The following is a 23,151-nucleotide window of genomic DNA, read 5'->3' on the forward strand; positions in this document are numbered from 1 at the left end:
TTTTCCAGAGAGTGCCACCCCCATTATACTATTATCAATCTATCAACCAGCATCCCTTCTGTCTTCCATCAGGGGTGACATATAATGACATAAAGTTGCTTCTCCTGCACCCTGTTAGGGCTCTGAGTGTCTGCACAGAAAGACCAGGACATCCAAGGCAGACAGACCAGCTGTTTGTATGCTATAAATCTGAACTAGGGGTCAGCCACTACGAAAGTCTAGACTATCCCACTGGATCATGGACACAGTCAGATAGGTATGTGTCCAATCAAATACACCAGTTCCATCAGATGTATAAGCACATGAGCTGAGCAGCCCTGGACCTGAAGAACCCTAGTCTGTTGGTATTCACCCTAACATTGGCAAGTAATTTAGAGACAAGAAACATGGCTGCTTTAGTGCTTATCATTCTACAAGAGCATGTGCTGGGTTTCAATGAGCAAGTTGCTATTTAATCACTTGCATAGTGCCTTACACCGGATTCCGTCTACCTATTGTCTGGTGAGTTGACTGGTGTGTTGTGTCTGGTGTGCTAATATCTGCTCACTCTGGCAGTCTGTATCCTGCTAGGGTAGAAGTTTCCCTTTGCAGTGATAGGTGCCAACAAGATCTTAAGGTCAACAGCATCTGCTGCCCTCTTTGTCTAACGGTTGCTGTAATGTTTCTATAGTTTGTTCATCATGGCAGACAATTCAGCAGCAACTGGCACTGTTCATAGTTTAATAAACTAGAGCCTACACAGCTCAGGAATGTTCAACGCACAACCAAATGCCAGAACTCTTGCTTGTATTCCTTTTTAAATAATATTTATTATTATTATTAAATATGTATTAAATATTATTAAATATATACTTATATACTTAAACATATTCTTCTCCTTGTATTATTATTATTACAAATTGTTCATACATCAACCTGAAAATGCAGTAAAGAAACAGAGTCATATCAATTTATGAAAACATGTCATATATTCACTGTAAGTTCTCAACGAACAAAATTTGCATTATCTAGAACAACTCTGACCCTGAATTTAGTCTTCCGAATGTCTTTCGTATGCTATTCTAAAGTGACTATTCTATTTCCTACATAATAGGTGTCATTGTTGTACACCTGCTCTGGCACTGGAAAGGGACATTTGCTTAGAGCTACCCTAAAAGTCTCGTAAAATGCAGCTAATGAAATGTTATGCTGCAATTGTTGTACATGGTCTCTGATAAACAAACAAACAAACAAACGAATAAATAAATAAATAAATAAATAAATAAATAAATAAATAAATAAATAAATAAATAAATGTTTCGGGTGGTCTTTCCTAAAGAAAAAATACCACCCAAAAATAACGACTGCTGCGTTGATTTTTCAGCGTAATTCTCACTTTACTTTATCAGGAAAGTTGTTCAAAAATGCCACGAATTGTTTAGGATAGTATCCGTCGCTCTGTTGAACACTTACTTTTTGTCAGGCTGTTTGAATGAAAAAAAACCCGAGGCGCCTAAAAGTGCTCATTTAGAATGCGCTCCACATCTCCGTGCACCCCAGTGCGTATTTGCGTGAGCGCGCGCTACCTGCGGCATTCCGGCGGAGGTGAGCTTCGCTTTTGGCTCCTTTCTCCCCTCGCAGCAAGCGGGGGCGGGGCCATGAGATTGGGGCGCTAGTGCAGTGTTAAATACTGAGGCGCTCTGATCAAAGTAGCTCAGTCAGAGCAGAAGTACCAGTACAATACCATCTTCGCATTCTAAAAAAACAAGCGACATGGCAAACGCTTACCTGCAGGGAGTTGAGATCTCGGCTTCACAGTTCCTGGATATCTTTCATCATTATGACAATGATGGTAACTTACTAAATCGTTTAATTATGGATTAAAGATGGCCCTGGAGCCTAACGATGAGAGCGAAGTGCGATTTTTATCTATTGATCTGGGAATTATATTTTATGCATCTGCTTCTAAGTGTTGCTTCAGAACTTAAACCGTCATGAGTTGAGTTATTTTGACACCGATCACTGTATTTGAATAGTTGGGACTGTTTAGTGTAGAATACTGCTGTGCTCAACGTGTCTGGTGTCTCTAGATGTGACTGTTATATGCATTGGTATAGACTATACGTTTTTAAAAGACTTTATGCGAAAGTTGTGGTGACATTGTGACGGAATAGAAATTAATTTCGGTTAGTTCATTTCAGTTAGGCTAAGAATGTTTCGATAAGGCAACGAGCTATTTTATTTATTTGGAGATGCTGAAATGATTGTGCAAGTGAATTCGTTCCCTCCAGTGATTTTCTCGAGTTGTCATCGAGTTACATGACATTCGAAGAGCTTTTTAAATTACTTTTGCCTTCAACGTTTAGGGCTCACGCGCTAATTTGGAGGCACTTACTCTTTCAGGTAATGGATATATTGAAGGAAAGGAGTTGCAGAACTTTGTTAAAGAACTTCAGCAAGCCCGAAAACAAGCAGGACTAGTAAGTACAGATACTTGTTCTTTAATCTTTATAATTTTGGCAAAAGTTCAAGGTTTTTTGTTTGTTTGTTTTTTTACTGCGATGTGTGATATAGGCCTAATTTACCGATTACAAAATGCGTCATTTCTATAACGCATAGAAACGTGTCCTTCACCACTAAAACAACCCCTCTCTCAAGTTTGCCCTTGATATTAGACCACAGTGATTTTACCGGACAAATCTCTTACCTTCAATTGTTATCTCGTATTTACTCACTGAAGCACCGTGACGGTGGCACATGAACGAAATCTTCATTGTTACGGTAGTCCGATACTGACCTGATTGTTCTGCACGTTTCCTTGATGCGGTGGAGCTCCTTACGCGTGGCCATCCTCCGTACGTCCCTGCAGTTGTTTCAGTGGTGGTAGGCTACGTTCTTCAATCAACAAGCAGAACTTGTCGGTTGAGGGAATTAACTATTGGACGGGAATATGCTTTATTAGAGCTAATGATTTTAATGTGTTTTCAAAGTTTAGTATTCATCGCCCCTGCTACGTAATTTAATGCTTATTGGATCATATTCCATACAGATAATGGTTTATCAATTGTCATTTAATATTTAACACATATTAATCCATTTAAGAAAAAACTAAAACCTATAGTTGAGTAATTATTGTTATTTATTATGGTTTTTTTATTGTTACAAATATTTAATTTGGTATATTTAGTCTGTATGGATTACAGAATACAGATGAATTATATTTTTACAGCAAGAATGTTTTGCAAAGTGTAAATATTTTTACATCCTAGACAGTGTTCTGAAGGTCATGGAACCCTAAAAGGAATTATTTATTAGAAAGTAGCCCACTGGACTATAAGGAAGTAAACTAAAGATAAAACTGCATTTAAAAAATGTAAGTATTTCCTGATCGTGGAATTGTTTTGATTCCAATGTTTCAGAAAATATATATTTTATGTAGTGTTTGCTTCCGAGGACGTTTTTGAGTGACAATGTGTAAACACCAACAATATAATGAGCCAGTCCTTCTTTGAATAAAACAGAAAAAAGCTCAATGGCGTGCGTGTTGGAAGGCTAGGATCTAGGATCTGTGATATGTGACTGTTCTTTTACAAATTTGCCTTTTCAGATTCATATTTTTAATTTGCTTTTGTTGCAGATAGTAGCATTAATAGCATATATTGGTATTGTTCGCTATTACTGCCTCTGTCCCTTTATCAGAAAGCATATTTACAGGATTTACTTTGTGAGCATTTCTGTAATTGAATACCAAAACCTTTACTTTCCTAAGCTCTTCAGACCTTTTTCAGACCTTTTTTTCAGAATTTTTGGAAATTTCTGTTGAAGAAAATTATAATTCTGTTTTTTTAAGAATTCTGACGTACAGTGCCCAGTTTGTGCCAAAATTAGTCAGAATTATTCATTCTATTTTATTTTGCAATGGGGAACTGAGATATAGAACACATTTTAGTCTACAGTGTTTGGCCACTACTGTCTATAAACAGTACTAACATGTCCCTATTTGACATGTAAATGTTTTTAAAGAAAAGTGATTTATCTACAACACCTTTTTACCTCATTGCAAGCAAGTCACATTTTGGTGGAAAGAATTAAAGTCTACGGGGAAGAGAGAAGTAAGTGATCTACATGTCTTTAGGCCAACGCTAATCGTTTTTAATTTGATTGCTGGCTGTTCTCATCCTGCCAAAAAACTGTTCAATATGTTTAAGCTATTCAACATGAATTGTGTCAGGAAAATTTAAGAGGCTTGTCCTATTGCATTGACACTGGCCTCATTATATTTATACTCTGTGTTGATCATAAACAGATTAACCACTGGAAGAGACCGGAGTTGCCAGTCACATTAGTATCCGAAGTACATTGCAGGAGGTTTACCATGATTGGAAGAAGACCAAGTTTCAGTCATTCGTTGGCAATTACCCTGCAGAGATAATTGCACAAGAGTGCGCACTTGACCGATTACCGAAAGGGGATTGACATTTTGTGGCTGCAATGTAAAATGAGTTTATGGAGATTTGGATGATGGTGGAATAATCTGGAAGCTCCACAGGGGTGCAAGCTCACAGGAAGTGTGTCATCGTTCACATCTCAGTAGGGCCGGTGAGATTTGAAAGTACTGGCATTTTCTGCAGACTGTTATGGACATGAATGGATGTCAGACCAAGGAGGTGAAAGAATGGCAATGTTTATGGCACCAAGTTGGATTTGTCCAAAAGGACCAGCCTATTCACAGTGGCTCTCCAATTCAAACTTGACCAGGGGATTGGTTAGCAGCAGGGTCTGCCACTTTCCCTTACAACTGCCGGTGGACAACAGGACTAGTGATATTAGGGCGATTCTCAATTTACACCAAATGAAACTTGTCTCTCTAGATCAGCTGTTAGCTTACAGTTTAGAATGAATGCATTTGATGTTTGCTCATCCTAGCCTGGTAGGCATGGGTTGTGACATTAGAATACCCTTTTTTTCTCTCAGTAAAATGGCTGTATTCACTCAGAAGGGAGCAGGCATGCAAATTAGTAAAAGCATTTTTTCTAGGGGAAACGAGAGTTAAGAAAAACAAGAGTTATTATTTGATCAATCCAATCACCAAAAGGCCTTTCAAAACTGACACAGCAGAACAAAAAGTTCAGGGTGATAGTTTTAGAAGTTCAAATATTTTTAACTTCAGTAGTTGTTGTGGCTAGCGGCAAGCTCAGAATCACAAGATAATGCCCTCACTTAATTGAAAATTATTATTTCCAGCTAGAGTACAGTGGAGATGCTGTGTTTGGTGTAAATCGTGGGTAAAGGTTCACAAACCCTGCAATGGGTGGGGCAACAGTGCATTCTCAGTCACTGACTCTGAACCAATCAAAAGGCCTCCCTCTGTGAAGAAAAAAAGCCATGCCTGGTTTAAAGCAGTCAGCCACTGATAACAGATGGTTTGTGAAGGTCTCAAACTCCCATCACTATTAAGGCATTGTGTGTCCCTTTCTGTCACGCAGGAAAAAAGAAAAATTCCTGCATTTCACATAGATAATCTGATCCATTTACTGATTGCAAACTGTTTGTCTTGTATGCAGTGAAATGACTTCATATTTTGATTGTCAATTATTCTCGAAGAATGGAATAATGTTAGGCCATCATGTTTTTTGGTAGCTGAGCCCTATGCAAAATTACAGTTAGGTTTGGTTGTTGAGCTGAATTAGGTGACAATATCATAGCAAATGTCAATGTGAATTGAAATCTCCCCCTTCCAAGTTATTGACCACTGGGTTAGAGAAGGCAATCTTATGTAGAATCGTCATACCCATCTATGAGTGTGTTGTGTCACTGTGTGTTCAATCTGGAATGTTTCTGAGGCCATTTTGTTCTCCTGCTGTGGATCATATTCAATCACTACAAGAAAGATTTCACTATAAACCATGGAAAATGAAATACTTCACTGCAATTATATTTTGTGAAATATGTTTAAATTGGTGTGAAGTTTTTCTGTTGGAATGTATCACCTGAGTAATTTGAACTGACAAGCACTTGGGCCAATCTTATATTCTGTCAAACCAGGTTTTTTCTCATGTACCAATATAGAAATGTATAATAGAAGGACAAAAAGTCTGAAAATTCAAATAAATAATGCACACACAAAAATGCACTTTAATCATTTTATACGTCACATCATATGCATGAGCAAACTAATCATGAACATTTAGATTGAAGGTTTGAGGCTTTGAATATTATTTTGATAATACTTGTATATTTGAATATGTAGTTGCTGTGCTGAACATCTTGCTCCATCTTGCTCTTGTAGTTTTCTTGGACAGTAACAGCAACACTAACCCTGACCTGTCCAATTACTGACTCAGTTGAGCATTTATTTGCAAATAATACACACTATTTTCCAAGATTATTTCCCTTTGTGTTTGCTTAGTTATTGCACATTTTCCATATACAGACAAGGATGTTTATTGTACAAACAATTATGTGTTGCTGAAAGGTACAACCAAAGTGCCTCACTGCAAATTTGATTACAGCCTTCTGAATATGATACAGGTTGATTTCATTAATCCAGTAGGGCAAAGTTCAAGCTTTGTTTTAGTACTTTAGTCAATAGTTCAGTATACAATATGTCAGAGATCTTATGTTGTTCAGAATGCACAAACTAAATGGTTGATTTCACTCATGTTTGTATTTGAAGTTGGGCCAGCACTGATTCAGGGACATTAATTTGAAATTTACGCATCATTTTACAAGTGATTCATTTTTGATGCACAAATAATGGTGCAGGAATAATAATGACTAAAAAGGCAACCATTGAGCCACAAACAAGATTGCTTGACCAGCAAATGGACCAGTTCAATATTTATTGGAACAACATACTGTCTCAATTCACAGAACTGGACCATTTTGAATGAATGATTAAAAGGTCATTCATACACAAAAATAGCTTACATAAATTATTGTCGAAAACAAATTGCAGGGGGCAGGTCCAATCTCATCTGTGTCAGTAAACAGCTGTAGTGTTCTTGCAAGCCTGTAATGATGAATAATTTCCGTCTGTTGACCCACAGAGGGATGCCCTTGTATGGGATATTCTCAAACCACCAGTTTTCAGGTTGTCTTAAAACATCCGTGCTTACTGAAAGTGGTACCTTGCCATCATATTTGTAAATTAGACATGGACTGTGTTGAGTTATGTTTGCATAAAAATGTGTCCGTTTGGCACTGAAATGTACCGTATGTAGAGAACATACACAACTTTTAGACATACACAACCCAGACAGCACACTGTGTTGCTATACTTCCCTTGCAGTGCAGTAGCATGTGCTTTCCATGCTCTGTGGTGCTTTTGTATGTAAAGTTTTTCTTGTAAATTTGATGATTTAACAGCCGCAGAAGCATTACAGTCCTTTGTAGATTTCTCTCAATGTGGAGTGTCTAGAAGATTTGCCCTTTATATTTGAAAATTAAGGAATCAAACAGCGCTGTTTTTAAAGCCATTCCTTTTTCAGTCGTTTTGATTTGTGCTTTGGGCCAGTGGCCTTTTGGGACGTAAATCTTCATCATAAACACAGATCTCTGATTGAAACTGGTTATTCTCATGGATTTGCATGTATTTCATCCCATCTATCTTACCCTTGATGGTAATTGGCAAAGTTTTCCAGTCCCTCCTGTTGAAAAGTTACCCCATACGATGAAGCTGCCACCACCATGCTTGATGGTAGGAATGGTGTTACCTGGGTGATGGGCTGTATTTGCTTGGTGTCAAAATAGCACTTTGCTTTCCGACCAAAGAGCTCAACTTTAGTCACATCAGAGCATAAAATATTCTTAGAGAAGGTCTCAGGGTCATGCTACAGGCATAACTAGTTACTTTGCTAAAGCATACAAACCTGTGAAGTGTTGAAGAGATTGTTGATCTCTGGAGAGTTTCTCCAAAATCAGCTGAGATGGGTCACTACTCTGTCAATTGCCCTTTTCATCTATTGCTCAGTTTTGTAGGACAGTCTGATCTTGAGAGTGTTGGGGGTTGTGCCATATTTTTTTCATTTTGATGATAAAATATTAATTATGAAAATAATCATGCTTTTTATAACCTTCCATGGGCAGTTCTTTGGTCTCCATGACAGTGTGACTGATCATTGTAACTGTTTCAGTTGTGAGATCTCACAAAATCAGTGATATTTATTCTACAACACGCAATTGAAGAGTTGCATCTGAAATCAACATATGTGGACTTAGTTAATACATTTAATGTGATCTTTCAACGAGATGGAATATATCTGGCTCGATTTAGGCTGTGAATACTAAGGAGGAGAATACTAATGAATCAAGTCATTTAAATATTTAATTTGATATTATAGAGAGCAACGTATATAAGGGTAGAAAAAAACAATTTAAATATGATTTGACTTTGCAAAGGCACAATGAGAAATAATCAGTGGGGGGTGAAAACTTAAGGCATTGTAATAGGATACTGACACAGTTTTTCAAACCTGTCCAGGACTTTGACAAAGGCAGGTTGTATGTTGCAATTTTATATGCTGTTTAAACAGAACTGAAAGAAGGTTCACAGACACAAGCAAACCACCCACAACATTCTGTTCTGTGAAGCCCTTCACCACTTTTTAAACCCCCTGGAACAGAAGTACTTCACTGGACATTATAGTGTGGGGGTTTCCCAGCTTGTCTTGTATGGACCATGCCTTCCAGCTAATGTGGATCTGATAGACGAACCAGTCAACCAGATGTCCCTGGCACAGAGCTACTGTAAAACAGCATTACATCATCGCATTACATCACTGATGTTCTGATCAGATGGTAGTCAGGTACTCTGGGTAGACACTGAATGCCCTCAGGAGTAAATGTGAGCAATAGTATTGAGTGATCTAGCCCAAAACTATATTGAAACTGTATGCACCCTTTAGAAATAACATTATTTTGGAAGGACATGTTTTCAAAGTTCTCTGGAGAGAAAAAAATGGGTAGATAACTTCATATAATTAATTTCATGTTAATATTGAACTGACACTGAAAATTATTAAGCTGTGAAAACAAATGAAGTAATATTTGAAAATGAACCCCTGCAAAATATGTAAGTTTGGCCAGTACATATGACATGTATTAATAAAGGGCCACCAAATCAACCAAACACTCCCTCAGATAACTGCATGTTGTGCTTTATGAACCCGACAATCTGATGTTGGTACTGGGAGACATGTGCAGTGGTGTTTTTTCATTGCGTGGTGATAACAGTGGGTTCTAGCATGTGCTTCATTTTTCAAGCAACTTTCAGTTGACGGCTTGGAACATGGAGGCTCACTTTTGTTGACTCTTTGCAGGAGCTGACAGAGCAAATGAAGGCCTTCGTGCAGGAATACGAGCAAAATGCAGATGGCAAGATTGGAATTGTGGAGGTGAGAGTCATTTATCTATTTTAAACTGAAGAACAATATTATGCAAATATTTTTATTTTTATGAATGTAGAGTCTGTACATGATCAGTCAAATGGAACCAAGGAGTCCAGTCTTATCTGTGAAGGGCCTGTGTGGATGCTGGCTTGTTTTCCATCCCAGTATGAAAACACCTGGTTTAAAATAATGGACTTGATTGAAGACTATGGATAGTTGATTTGTACAATCAGGTGTTTTAGTGTTTTGCTAGAACAAAAGCTTGCACCCATACCAATCCTGCTGAGATAAGTTTGGACAACCGTGCTCTGCAGCAGGAACATTTGTGAAGTATTTTAACCGATTAGCATCTCAATCAGGTGATGCAGAATCTAGTTAATTTATTGCCGATGTCTTCTGGACTATGAAGGAAGGATTAATCTCACCTCAAGTGTCTGCTTTCACTGAGTTAACTGACTGTATCGCTGAAGAGACTGAGGGAATTCTTCCTCACTAAAGGGTCAGAGATGTTAAGCTTTTTCCTGTCAATTTTGTGATAAATCTATCCTCCAGCTTGGCTGATAAATAAGGTTAGGGACCCAGAATGCAGGACCGCGTGTGAGAATTGATGGGCTCGGAAGAGATAGCACACAAGGCATAGATAAAGAAAACCAGTTGACCTTCTGGGGTAAATGAAATAAACTTGACTTCTCACCTGTCAGTCTCACTTGGACACTGGTGCTGAGGGTGGGGCTATTCCTAGATATCATTGCTATCTATGCATTTTTGACAAATATGCTGAGATGAATAAATTCTGAGTGGTTCTGATTTAATACTACTGCCATTGAGTTAGTTTGGGCATGTTCATTTTAAATTATTTCGCAATTACTTTTTGATTCCTTGGTCAAGAATAATTTCCAATCGATTTTTTTTGTCTTGTTAGATGATGAATGAAAGCAAACAGCCAAACAACCAAACAGGCAGTTATGACAAATATACTAACAGTAAAAAGCTAATAAAAAACAATTAAAAAAACAAAAGAAGAGTAAAATGAAACAGGAATAAGAGAAACAGTTCATTCATACATTTTTACTTTCATACATGCATATGTTTATATAATCTTTTTTGCTATTTGTTTTGTCTTTTGTTAAAGTCAAAAGATAGAGAAGTCCTGATTTCATATTCAATATTTATATATGATGGTTTATCCGGTTTAAACTGGTTTTGAGTAATTAGCTTCATAGCTGCCATTGTCAGTATTGTAGTTGAGTATAGAGTTTATTCCTAGAGGTGGAATCCCTTCGATAAACATTCTGGGTTCTAAATCCCCTCTTATATTGAAGATTCAGGATATATTACTGCCAACATCCTCCCAGAAGTCATTTAATCCTGTGCCTAAGCAGAGTATATGGGAGTGGTTTGCATCGCCACCTGACAGATTGTAAGTATTAGCCTGAGTTTGTGGTGTTATTGCACAGGTCTTCCAAGGAAACTCCCTACAGTACTTACAGATAGTACTGTAGTTTAATGGCCACCAGCACATGCCCCTTACAATTCCTCAGCTTCAATCCTGCTGTGCTATAAAGGGTAGTGTTTTTAAGGCCATTCCTAGCATTTGTCCTTTCAATTGATCACCATTTTGCTCGGGATTTGTCATTGATCCATGACATTAAAGTACTATCTTGTGCAGCATTGATATACTTTAGTAGGTTTTGGAGGGGAGTGTTAATCCACCATTGTCTCTATACAGTATGTAATGGTTTAACGTAGATGAAGCTATAGGGAGGAGCAATGCTTGGAAAAGTAATCAATGTAGACCGCTCATTTTTCTTGTGTCAATCCTATATTGAGGCTGGTATTGTTCTCCATCTGCTCAAATCTTCATGAAGTTTATTTTCTAGTGTTGGATAACTGCACTTGTATAATTGTATAATTCAAATGGTCCCATTCCAGTGTGTATCTGTTTAAAATCTTCTGTATGTGGATTTCCAAGTATAATTGTTTTACATTTTCTCTCATTTAGTTTGTACTCTGAAAAGATACTTTACTGTGCTATTGTTTCATATGAAGCTGGTAATGATTCTTCAATAGATGATACACCATGAAATCATCTGAATAGCTAGTGTGTGTTATTTATATCTATTTTTGGCCTATAGCCACTCCTTTAAAGTTTTCCTGTTGACTTATGGCTTCTGCCAAGGGTATCCTTGCCTAGTTCCCTGTGCTATTGGTAATCATCTAAATAATGTGCCTTTAACTTCACCTGTGAGTTTGGGGTTTCGTACATGAAACTGATGAAAATATGAATTCTCCAAATGCTTCAAAAATGTTTGGCAAGAGTACCATTTTAATGGCTTTTTCTGTGTGCATTGTTAATAAATTTGTATTTCCCATAGTACTTCAGTGGTCTGTAATATGCAAGGTGCATCTAATGTTGTCTGATCATAACTTATTAGCTAAAGATTCATGTTGGTCAACATTAATTGTCTGGGAAAATTATGTTTAGTCTAATTGCTATATTGGCAAATAATATTTTCTGATCAGCATTTGAAAGTGAAACGATGTATGATGAACGGACTGTTGCATCTTTGCCCTGTTCATGAATGACTGTAAATAAGGAAGCATTTCAAGTTGGTGCCCAAGTTCCATGTATGAAATTTTATTTGCTGTACAGTTTCTTCAGTTATTGGAAGGAAATGATTTTGCTATTGAGAGCAAAAAAGATTTCTGAGATAAACTTTCCATTTTGAAATGCCTGTATATTCTCTGACTGGTTTATACAGTTACATATGTGTTACCAATTTATCAAATGTAGAATTATTTCAGTTCAGTGGTTATTTCTACCTTTTTATGTTCTTTCTCATGAACATGATATTATTTCCCCTCTCAATTCTACCTGTACTCCTTCCCATAAGATGATTGAGTCAATCTCATGTGTCATTAATTCTTAAATATTCAGTGATGCTTTCTCTCATTTTTAATGTGTATGTCTCATTCTTCCAGTTCATCATCAGGTTGGCCTCTGGTTACTCACTTTGAAAAAGGCGGTGTAATTACAAAAACGTGGACCTGCAAAAACTCATCAATCTGTTTCGGTTTCATTTTGATGTATCAAACCCTTATTGGATACAGGGCTATCACATGATTGTACAATCATATACTACGGCACATTGTTCTTTCGTATGTGTATTTAGAAGTTACTGGTTTGTTAGTTAATTTACAAGCCTTGTATGTAGCTTTCCTAGCTGTGAAAGTAGCTAACAAGGCTTTGTAGTTACTAACTTACCAGATGATAGGCATGTTAAATTCTGTTCAATTCATAAAGCAGAAATGTCACAATTTGTAGCTAAATGAAGTTCACACTACCATGTCAGAATTGGCAAAGATCTGGCCTGGAATCACTGGCTATCTGGGTAGCTTGATAGCTAAGTGAGTAGCTATTGAAATGTTTGCTTGCTTCAGCTAACTACTTAGCTTGCAGTGCTTTAACCAGCAGGCTAATAATGGGTAGTACTGTCCAACGCAGATCTTACGTGAATAAGCACATAGTTACACATGCTTAGCCTTGTAACCAGTAAAATGGTCGATATGTCCTAATGACCCCTGAACCCAGAAACAGATTGATGCTGGTTTTGCAGGCTTTTGCAGGTCCACCGTTTTTGTAATTACACTGGTGTTTGCATTCACCAGGGCTCTTCAAACTTGTGCTCTATTTCGTGGATAGCAGTTACTTTGTTTTGACTTTGTGTATTTGACATTATTTTGTTCGATTCTGATTCTTGTCTAGCCGTTCTGGTTCGTTCGTCAATTGGATTTCTTGTTTGACCATTAACTCTTTCTATTTAGTTCTGATTCTCGCCTAGCTGTTATGGTTTGTTTGTTGATTGGATTTTGTATTTGACAATTGGCTCATTGTTTTGACCTTGACTCCCATTCTGCCCCTCTGCTTGCCGTACAGTTAGTTCCCAGCGTTCCTAGCTGAATTACAGATCCTTTCATCAGGACACTATATTGTTATGTTTATTTTTTTCTGAAGGTAACTGGGTGGAATTTTAAATCTCCATTGGGTATGCTATTCAGATGCTTGGTCTCAGCCTGCAGATTAATTGTCCCGAAGCACAGCGTTCATAGCCAGCCCATGCCCACCAAGCCTTCAAAGACTAGCCAGGTTTTAGTTAGTTTTGGATAGGCTGATAAGGACCGAGTTACTCGTCAGTCTGAAGTATCATTTCCCTTACCCATTCCCTACTCATTTCCATTATCCTAACTTCCTGTTACGGTCTAGACTGGTTCATAACCGGATTGGGGGAACATCTTCAAAAATGGCTAAATTTGATTAGATAGGTTTGCTATCTTTCGCGCTGTGAAACGGTTTGACTGTTGCCAAAAGGATGATCTGTTACTCATAGCAGACTTCTTTAGTGTGCCTAGGAATAAAACTAAACAGGAAATAAAGACTTGAAGTAGGGAGTTGCTCATTCTCCAAAGAGATATAATTTTATCGAAATTCACTTCAACTGCAATAATCCCAATTGTGCATCTTTTTTCTCTAATGTTTCTGAACTTTTAGATGTAATATTTGTGTAAAAACCAATGGCTCAAATTACAGTTGCATTCTGAAAATAAAAAAGTTGCTGTATATATATATATATATATATATATATATATATATAATTTGCTCCTTCCTCACAGATGAATTATTCAACGCTAAGTGTGAATGTATTTTTAATTATTATATTTTGATGTCAAGTAGGTTGTATACTTTCCTGTGTAGTGTTGTCATTGTGATTGTGTGTGGCTGTCAGAATTAGTGGTAATGTTTGATTTTTTTTCCTTAATTTTCATTTCACTTGCTACTTGAATTATTACAAATATATGACATTAATCCGTTGTTTGGTGCTAATTGTCACATGAATGACTTTTGTCTCATGAATGACAGTGTTCTGCGATGTCCAGGGTGTATTCCTGCCTCTCGCCCAATGCACACTGGGATAGGCTCCAGCACCCCCTGTGACCCTGACTAGGATACAGCGAGTATAGATAATAGATGCGATGGATGACAGTGTTGACGTTAGATAATGTATTAGTGTCTCTGAAATGGTCATTGACATTATTTGCAATACATTGATGACCACAAGGAATAGAATGCGTCTTGTGGTCCTTCTTCTTCACTTTGGGAGTGCAAATCACAGGTATTATTGATTATATGTTGATATGATATGATTTCTGTCCTCTTTGTTTCTGTCACGTGGCTCATGGGGATTCAAACCTCCAAGCACCCTGATTGGCACTGGAATGGAAATCACACGATTGGGTGGCTAATTGTGAGGCGTATAAAACAATTAGTTAACCAATATTAGTATTATCTATATACACAAATATTTTGTGTAATTACACAAACACATATTTAAGGTGCTAATATATCAAACAATAGGTAAGGTCATATTTGTCTTATCACTTCCATGATTATGTTCCTTCTCATTAAGCCACAGAACCACTGCTGTGTTCCAGCCATTCAACTAACTCCATAGCATAACTGTATCACAAAATTAACATAATTTTAATAGTATAATTCCTCAACTGCTATATCTAGAAATGATTCACATCATCTAACACTAACAGACATTCTGATCTTGACAATGCAGCCTGGTAATTTGAATTGATGAAATTCTTTATTTTATTTTTTGCCATAGCTTGTACAGATATTACCCACAGAAGAAAACTTCTTGTTATATTTCCGACAACAGCTGAAATCCTGTGCTGAGTTCATGCAGGTAGTATTATTTATTTTGATTATTATATTTATTTTTATTGAATAAACCATAATTAGTCTGCAGCATATTAACCAGACTAAACCCTTCACCTTCCTTTGTATAGTGCAGATACAGTGATCTATAGAAAAATATTCTATAAAAAATGTTTATAGGTTCCTTTTTAACTTAAAGCTGTTCTTTTTAACTTAGTGTTAATCTACGGCAAGATTTGAAGAGTTCAGGAACTCTAGGTTTAAGCTTGTAATATGTTGTGGTGGGTTGATATTACGCTTAACAAATGTGATTGAACAAATGATTGCTTTGCTGAAGAGCTTAACAATGTTGTGTTTGCAAAGCAATGGATGTAATGAAAGCTGTTTAACAGACTGAGATCTGTGTAGTTGCCCCCCCATAATCCCCCCCCCCCCCCCCATAATGAGTCACATGGAATGGCCGTTGTTCTCTCACAGGCCTGGCGCAATTATGACGCAGATCACAGCGGCTACATCGAAGCTGATGAACTCAAGGTGAGAAACCATGGAGACAAACCCCAACTCTGGGACAAGTTGTGTATCTCCCGTCTTTTCATCATCTGTTTCGGTAATAGCAATGGACCCCTGGGCCTTATTCTATCTTGGCCCACAAGTACTATTACTGTAATTCCATTATGAAAGAGGTTGGTGATTAAAATGTATGTAATGGATATTGCAGGCCTTTATGTGGAACTGTAATGGAGCAGCCCGACTGTATTCATATTGTGTTAAAGTGGCACTCATGGGTATATTACCCATTCCAGCAGCGGTTGTAAGGAAGTGAAATAATTAAACTGGAGCCCAGAGTGAGCAGGGCATCAAGATGCAAGATGCGTGCCTGAAGGTCCAAGGTCCATCCAGGCCATTTCATCACAGTGCTTGGGCTTTCATTTGTTCTGGGTGCATTGTGTTTACACTCATTACAACCCAATTTATTTCAAATGAAGTTAGAGAACACAGACAGACATCTGAGATGGCAGTGTGCTCTTACACAGCATATAGCTAGTGTGGGGGATGGGGAGCAGTGCGGCAGACTGGAGCATCCTGGCATGAAAAAAAGACAACAACAGAAATTTAGAAAGACTGGCACACTTTTTTCTATTTGCAGTCCCTGAACAGCTGTCAGATTTTCAGTGGGTGACTTGATAATGAAGGTAATATGTCAGCGAGACGTTGTGCAGTGTGGTTCAATGGGGACGGGGAGAGTGCCTGAATTTTCTGCAGTCGGCGGAATGTCCTGCAGCCCCGCCCGACCTGTGGAGGGGCCGGGACGGAGGGCTTTCACCTCTAATCACAAAATATACAAAGCAGTTCAGTACTGCAGGTGTTGGTGATGGTGCTGTTGATATCTCTGCGGTGATGTTGACAGGACGTTCAATTTGAGCCCAAAGCTTGTGGTCGTCTTCGTATTTTCCCCTCGTGTTATATGACAGTGACGGTGCTGTTGATTGTTAGTCTATCAATATGGTTAGGAGTGGCAGAGAGGGATACCTTATGGAGGCTGGAGGGTCATATATTTAGAATGTTATTTGATGGCTGCAGGGTAAAGAGCTTATGTAAGGGCCATTTCCAAGCACTGTTTTAAGTCTTTTTTGAGTCTCTTTTAAGACTCTTCTGCATACTTACTTACAGAAGTTTCTAATGACCTGCTTGCTTTACAATGGCGAGTATCGGGTATTTTAGGTTTTCATGGTCTAAAACAACAAAAAAAAAAAACGTGTTTGAAGTAACTCCAAAGCAGGTGGCCTATAGAAGTGGTTGCAATGGATTATTGCCCTAAGTATGCATATTACTGGTTTGAGCCTGTATGTGCGCTTGAAAACAGAACACTAATCTCTGTCTGTGCCTCTGTGATTTCAGAACTTTTTGAAAGATCTACTTCGGAAGGCTGGGAAACAATACGATGACAAAAAATTAGATGAATATACGTGCACAACAGTAAGAGTCACTCTGCTTTCTCTCTGACTGAGCAGGTCAGGCTGAATGACACAAAGAGATGGACTTCAAACGCAAATATATAATCACAGAGTGTATTACATCAGTTATATCATGTTTGTGTGGTGTGTTTTATTTACATTTATTTATTCGCTTATAGTTGCACAAGACAGACATTTACCATGAGATGAACCTGCAGGAGATGCCCAAAAAACATTGAGGCTTTTCAGGTCGTTTCTCTATTGGGTCTATTACATTAAAGTAGTGCATTTATAAATAAGATGATGAGTTAAACACGATGGACGGTAGACGGTCCCTCTGCAATGCATGTTCTGTGTAACACTGAAGTGCCTTCTGCCATCAGGCTATGAACAGGCAGCCAGCCCCAGATTATATACTGCATTAGAACTCACTCATCTATTTTCCTGATGTGCTATTTTGTTGCTGTGTTGTTTGTGGTATAAATCACGTGATTTTTATTCCAGCTCAAAATGTTTGACTCCAACAACGATGGCAAGCTCTGCTTGGCAGAAATGGCAAGGTTGGCTAATTGTTTGGTGGCATTCTCTGTGCATAAATCATCACCAGATGTTTGTGGTGCCAGACTGTATTGTGGCATAAAAAAAACTTGCTTTCTGTGTATTTTTAACAGGCTGCTACCTGACCAGGAGAACTTTTTGCTCAGGTTCCAGGTACAAAGAGTGTTTTGAATCTGAAAATGGAAAATTCTGCATAAAATGACCTTGGCCCAGCAATTTCACAGAGAGTATGTGTCTTCTTTCTTTTAAGGGGGTGAAAATGACAAAAAAAGAGTTCAACAAGATTTTTGAGCTTTATGACCAGGTATGTTTTTTAAAGATGATAACCATGTCAGCAATAATGGAATCCCAGTTCAAGTTTTAATGTGCTGCAAATGACTGGTTGTCTAACTTGAATGTTGTGTAGATTTTACCAATAATAATTTTCCTATTGATGCCAGTGATCATCTAGACAGCAATTCAAAGGGGGGAGGGGTAGATAAAGCCGATCGGGGCTTTCCCTCTGCTCCAAATTAAAGCAGACAGCTCTATCTGTATGCAGAGACCGAGGCAGAGTCTGGCGGCTAAGCCCGCACCGCAGCAGGCAGTTGGCATAGGCCCTCTGCAGTGCACTGCCGCATCCCTGGATCGGCGGGGATGACACGCCGCCTGACACGTGCTGATTGGCAGGTTCGGATTGCATAAGCAGTCAGACCGCTTGGGGCCGTGTAATAGCTGAACACCCCAGAGAGGTGACTGGTGAAGGAAATGGCGGTACATTCGTTTAAAGGGGCGCTTTGAGCAGCGGGGGGGCTTCCACTGGTCATGTTTAGCAGGCATCAGATTGCAAATTAACGGCAGATGTTGAGCACCCCTGCTGGTGTCGACAGTGTGGGGCTTGGAGGGGGAAAATAATCTGGTCCCGTGGTTTCGATGAGAGCACCTGTGACTTTCAGTGGCAGCGCTAAAGCCTCCATCACCTTGCACTGTCAAAACAAAAGACTTTGGCATTCTGGAGGGAGTGACCCTGTCGATCTCTCCGTGTTTTCAGGACGGAAATGGGTACATGGATGAGAACGAACTGGATGCCCTACTCAAAGACCTGTGTGAGAAAAACAATAAGGTAACTCGCAAAAATGTATTCTGCACAGCAGCCACAACTCAATGTCCTAATTTAGCCTTTCAGATAACAAAAAGAGTTTAAGTACCTTGCGGAGGATGAAACCATGCTCAGAAATCTTGAAAAAATGTAAACATTTTCTTGCAAAATATGTAAAAACAGATGGTAAATAAAACACAAACATAAACCTTATTTTAATAAGGCTATGATGTGAATGTACAATTGCTGAATTTTAAAATAAAAAGCAGTATATAAACTATATGTAACTATATAATCATGATGTTTTTCCTCACCAGTCACAAAATTACTTTGTATTTTTTAGTCTTTAGACTAAAAAAAACTAACTCTGCTATTGGCTGTAAGATCTTAGAATCAAATAGAATTACCCAAAGTGGTTTCAGCTTGTGCTACAGCAATAAACACGAGACAGCAGCTTCTAAAGAAACTTCCTTGTCCCTGACAGGTGTTAGACCCCAGCAAGATCCCAACATACAAGAACGCCATTATGGCGCTGTCCGACGGCGGGAAGCTGTACAGGACTGAGCTGGCGCTGGTCCTATGTGCCGATGATGATTGAGAAACCCCCCCATACCATCCCCTCTTCACACCCCGCCCCCCCCCCTCCCCAAACTCCCACCCTCATCCATACGCCTCTCCCACCCCACTGACTCGTGACGTGTGTAAAGGTAGCTAGAGACTCTAAGGGTAGTAGGACGTATTTTCATTTATTTATTTTTTAAACCTGTAAATTTGATCGGCGGCATGTAGGTATATATATGAGGCTGGTGGCACATACTTTTCAACCTGTTGTTTCTATACTGTTTGTAATGTACAGCTTTTGTAATGACAAGATTGATACAATAAAAAACAGACCCAAGCCTTGACCTCTATATATTCTGTGATGCAGTATCACAACTTCTCTCCGCATTAATTGAAAGCTATACACATTGAGTATCAGATCACCTCGTCATATTTTTGAGTTATATAATATCCACACCAGAATGAAAAATAAAAATCTACCTGATGATATTGTAGCCAAAGCAATAATGTGTTACTAGCAGCTGATGGAATGTAATATGTGAGTAATGAATTGAAGGATTAGCTGAAGGTTTATGTATTTTAATTATATAGCTGTCATTTACTCTTGCAGTGCATGTTTGTTGCTGAAGGCAAGCCTTCTACCAAGGCATTACTGAAGTTGTAAGCACATAGCCTAGTATATCTCCCAGATTTATTATCCCTGATTATATATATGACGATAAATGTCCAGTGTAATAGCAACAATTTTGCACTGTAAGGAATGATGTGCAACTCTATGCTGAATACCAGACTCACTGTGTAACCTGTAATTAAACATTATTCAAATACTACCTAAAAACCTCTGGCTTTGTGTTGTGGTGTGTTGTCCTTCTAATCCACCCCTCCAAACATGTCAGATTAAATTTTCCCTCTAAACAACCATTATCTGTGTGCAATGTTTTAAATATTTGAATGTAAATTCCTCTGTACATGTAAATGGACAAGTTCTCACTGAAACCTCAGCTCTGAATGTGCAGAGGTAACCATGACAATAGTAATACTGTAGAAACACTTACTCAGCGTAATCAACTCAAAATGATATATAATGTATGTATATGCGTACCATTCTAGCATTCAGTCCCCACAAGATTTTATTCATATTTTGTGTAGTTTTAACTTAACACCATTGGATGGCTTCATATTCCTTGCTCGCCATACTGTATGTCCATGCAGAGCAATCATCGGTCCCAGTAACTCCTATAAGATGGCTGCCCATACATAAAATTTGGGAACAGACATTGTTCTGTTCATAGCTGAAGACTTCATTTAGGTTTATCTAGATATAAACCCATCCAAATGTTGGAGAAGTAGACTCATCACACAATCTGACTTTTTTCACTCACATCAGGGGTCCAGGTTTGTGCTCTTTACATCAGGTTATGCGGCATTAACTTTGAAAGAATTTTGTTTCCAAACGGCATCCCTGCCATTAACACCAGCTTTGTGAAGCTTAGGACAGTCTTTGACACAGAGATGTTTTGTGGTCCGTTTTGGGACTGTAGTTTTGGGGAGTTTAGCAGCTATGCTGTTGTGTGTTTGTCTGACCCTGTCAGTGAGTTTTGACTTCTGGCACCATCTGTTTGATCACTTTGGATCTGTTAATTGCCTCATGTTGCTCTGAGAACTCGCACATCAGTGCGCTGATTGTCAGAACTCTTTTATAGCTACGCATACTGCTAAATGTCATTCAACTTAATTAGACTCACCTGTGCAGCTGCCTTTGTATTTGTGATTTAACTACTTCAAAATCAGTCTTTTTTGCTTGTGGTTTCCATTATTTTGCCCAACTCCTGTGTGTGTGTGTGTCTGTGTGTGTGTGTGTGTGTGTGAGGGTGTGTGTCTGTGTCTGCATGCGTGCGTGTGTGTGTGTGTCTGTGTGTGTCTGTGTGCATGCGTGCTTGTGTGTGAGGGTTAGTGTCTGTGTCTGTATGCGTGCGTGTGTGTGTGTGTGTGTGTGTGTGTGTGTGTGAGTGTGTGTGTGAGGGTGTGTGTCTGTGTCTGTGTCTGTATGTGTGCGTGTGTGTGTGTGTGTGTGTGTGTGTGTGTGTGAGGGTGTGTGTACCCAGACATGTTATGGTGAGAAGTGATAAAGGAGAAGCAGAGACTGAACTGCAAGCACTATCAGTGCAGAGCCAGTTAAAACAGTGGGGTGATCTTATCATATAATTGGACCGCTGGCCCCCCAAACTTGTTCGATGTACGGCAGTCTTATCTGGAAGATTGCTATGGTGCACAGCGGCCATCTGGTATGCATTGTGTTAATTTACTTCTGTGAAGAAACACTCTTGTTTTTCGTGAATCGCCCTGTTCAGTTCTCTTTCTGCTTGTGAGTTTTATGAAGGATCCTACTGAGCAGATCCATGAGGTTTCAAACAGGATACAAGTTAAAGGACACCAGTGGCTTCTCTAAAGCTTTGACACTTTTAATCAATTTGGCTGAAGTGATTGTTCATATACAAATAAGACTAAAATGCGGTGAAAATAAAAGCAACAAATTATTTTAAAAGGGTACTGAATTCTATGAAATATTTGTCAGATCATCATTGAAATTGCATATTGTTTTAGTACCTGATATCCATAATAAGTTTTTTTCAGGAAACCACCAAGAACTGGACATAAGCAAGATACTGGTAGTGGTCAAGCACGGGTTAACAAACATGCAACTTATCATGGGTTTGTTTTCTCATGCAACAACACCCAAGAAGGTATATGTCTAGAAGATATTTTCCCAACTGGCAAACTGCAAAAGGTTTAGTCCTTAAACTCTCAATCGAGTTGCCTGCATGAGTATGTGATCGAGTGATGTAAGACAAGAAAAAGAGGAATAAAATACAGCAATTACAGTAAGTCCACAGAAATATGAGCTGGAAGCACTGGTTTTTTTCTCACGATTAATTATCTGGTCCAGTGGTGTGCACAGGCGAGCAAAGCAAGCATTCACAGCTGTCTAAACATACATCAGCAGCAAAACAACTAGGGTTAAAAACATTCCCTCTGGTCAAATAAGGTGTGAAAGTCACTTTTATGGAAAAATCCAGAAGCAATAACAGCGAAGCTTCATTCACCATGTGCATGTTCACAATCAAACAGCAGCTCAAGACAATTCTTTTTACTAGTCAGTAAAAAAAAAAAAAAATCTTTAAGATGATTAGGCCAGACAAGGGTACACTTGAGGCAAAAGATTATTATTCTCTCACAATTTTCCCCTGTGCATCTGTATATAATTGACAAAATATGAATAGCCCAGAGTATATGAAAAATTGCATAAAACCTAAAATCGAATTAACTAAAAATAGCTTACCAGAGCACAGTAGCATAAATCCATACATTCACAAATGCTGCTCATAGATTTTTCTCAAAGGATATCTCAACAGAAATCTCAAACTATTCAAAATAACTGCAAACATCACAGTCAGCCCAGTGACATTTTGCTTGGAAGACATTCCAGTGTACAGACACTTTTAAAAACTATTTCCCTGAACCTGTGCAGTCCAGTGCCTTGTTTTCAGCTGAAAAGATTCTCATTGGCAGCGAACACTAGTATACTCACGTGCCTTCCACTAAAAGAGGAGGGAAGTTTCAAACTGCATGAATGGAACGAGACAATATTAGAAGATAGCGCCACTTGGGGGACCTTTGTGACCTGTCCTGGAAGACTCTTCATTTGGAAATAGGGGAACACAGGTAGTTTAGGCTGACTGCAGAATCTAATACAAACTGCTGTACGAAAGGTCAGAAAACCAAGCAACTAATTTTGGTAAAAACCATACAGAAAGGATGTGGAAAAACAAAGCGGTGAAACAAGGACTGTGGGCCGTTTATTGTTACACAGTGCTGGGCAGGAATATGTTAGTCGATGAAGCAGCA

At 38.5% G+C, this 23,151-nt stretch overlaps 1 protein-coding gene across 1 annotated transcript; it reads left to right on the plus strand.

The window, feature by feature from the left end:
- Positions 1-1,656: 1,656 nt before the first annotated feature.
- On the plus strand, positions 1,657-19,318 carry calb1 (calbindin 1). Its single transcript, XM_035410276.1, has 11 exons — positions 1,657-1,831; positions 2,383-2,459; positions 9,300-9,374; positions 15,041-15,121; positions 15,571-15,627; positions 16,993-17,070; positions 17,553-17,608; positions 17,720-17,759; positions 17,857-17,910; positions 18,637-18,708; positions 19,169-19,318. Exons 1-11 carry the CDS (start codon positions 1,753-1,755, stop codon positions 19,280-19,282), a joined length of 783 nt encoding a protein of 260 aa, XP_035266167.1. The 5' UTR covers positions 1,657-1,752; the 3' UTR covers positions 19,283-19,318.
- Positions 19,319-23,151: the final 3,833 nt, after the last annotated feature.

This window comes from Anguilla anguilla, chromosome 1 (assembly GCF_013347855.1).
Source record: "Anguilla anguilla isolate fAngAng1 chromosome 1, fAngAng1.pri, whole genome shotgun sequence".
In the NCBI taxonomy this organism is placed as follows: domain Eukaryota; kingdom Metazoa; phylum Chordata; class Actinopteri; order Anguilliformes; family Anguillidae; genus Anguilla; species Anguilla anguilla.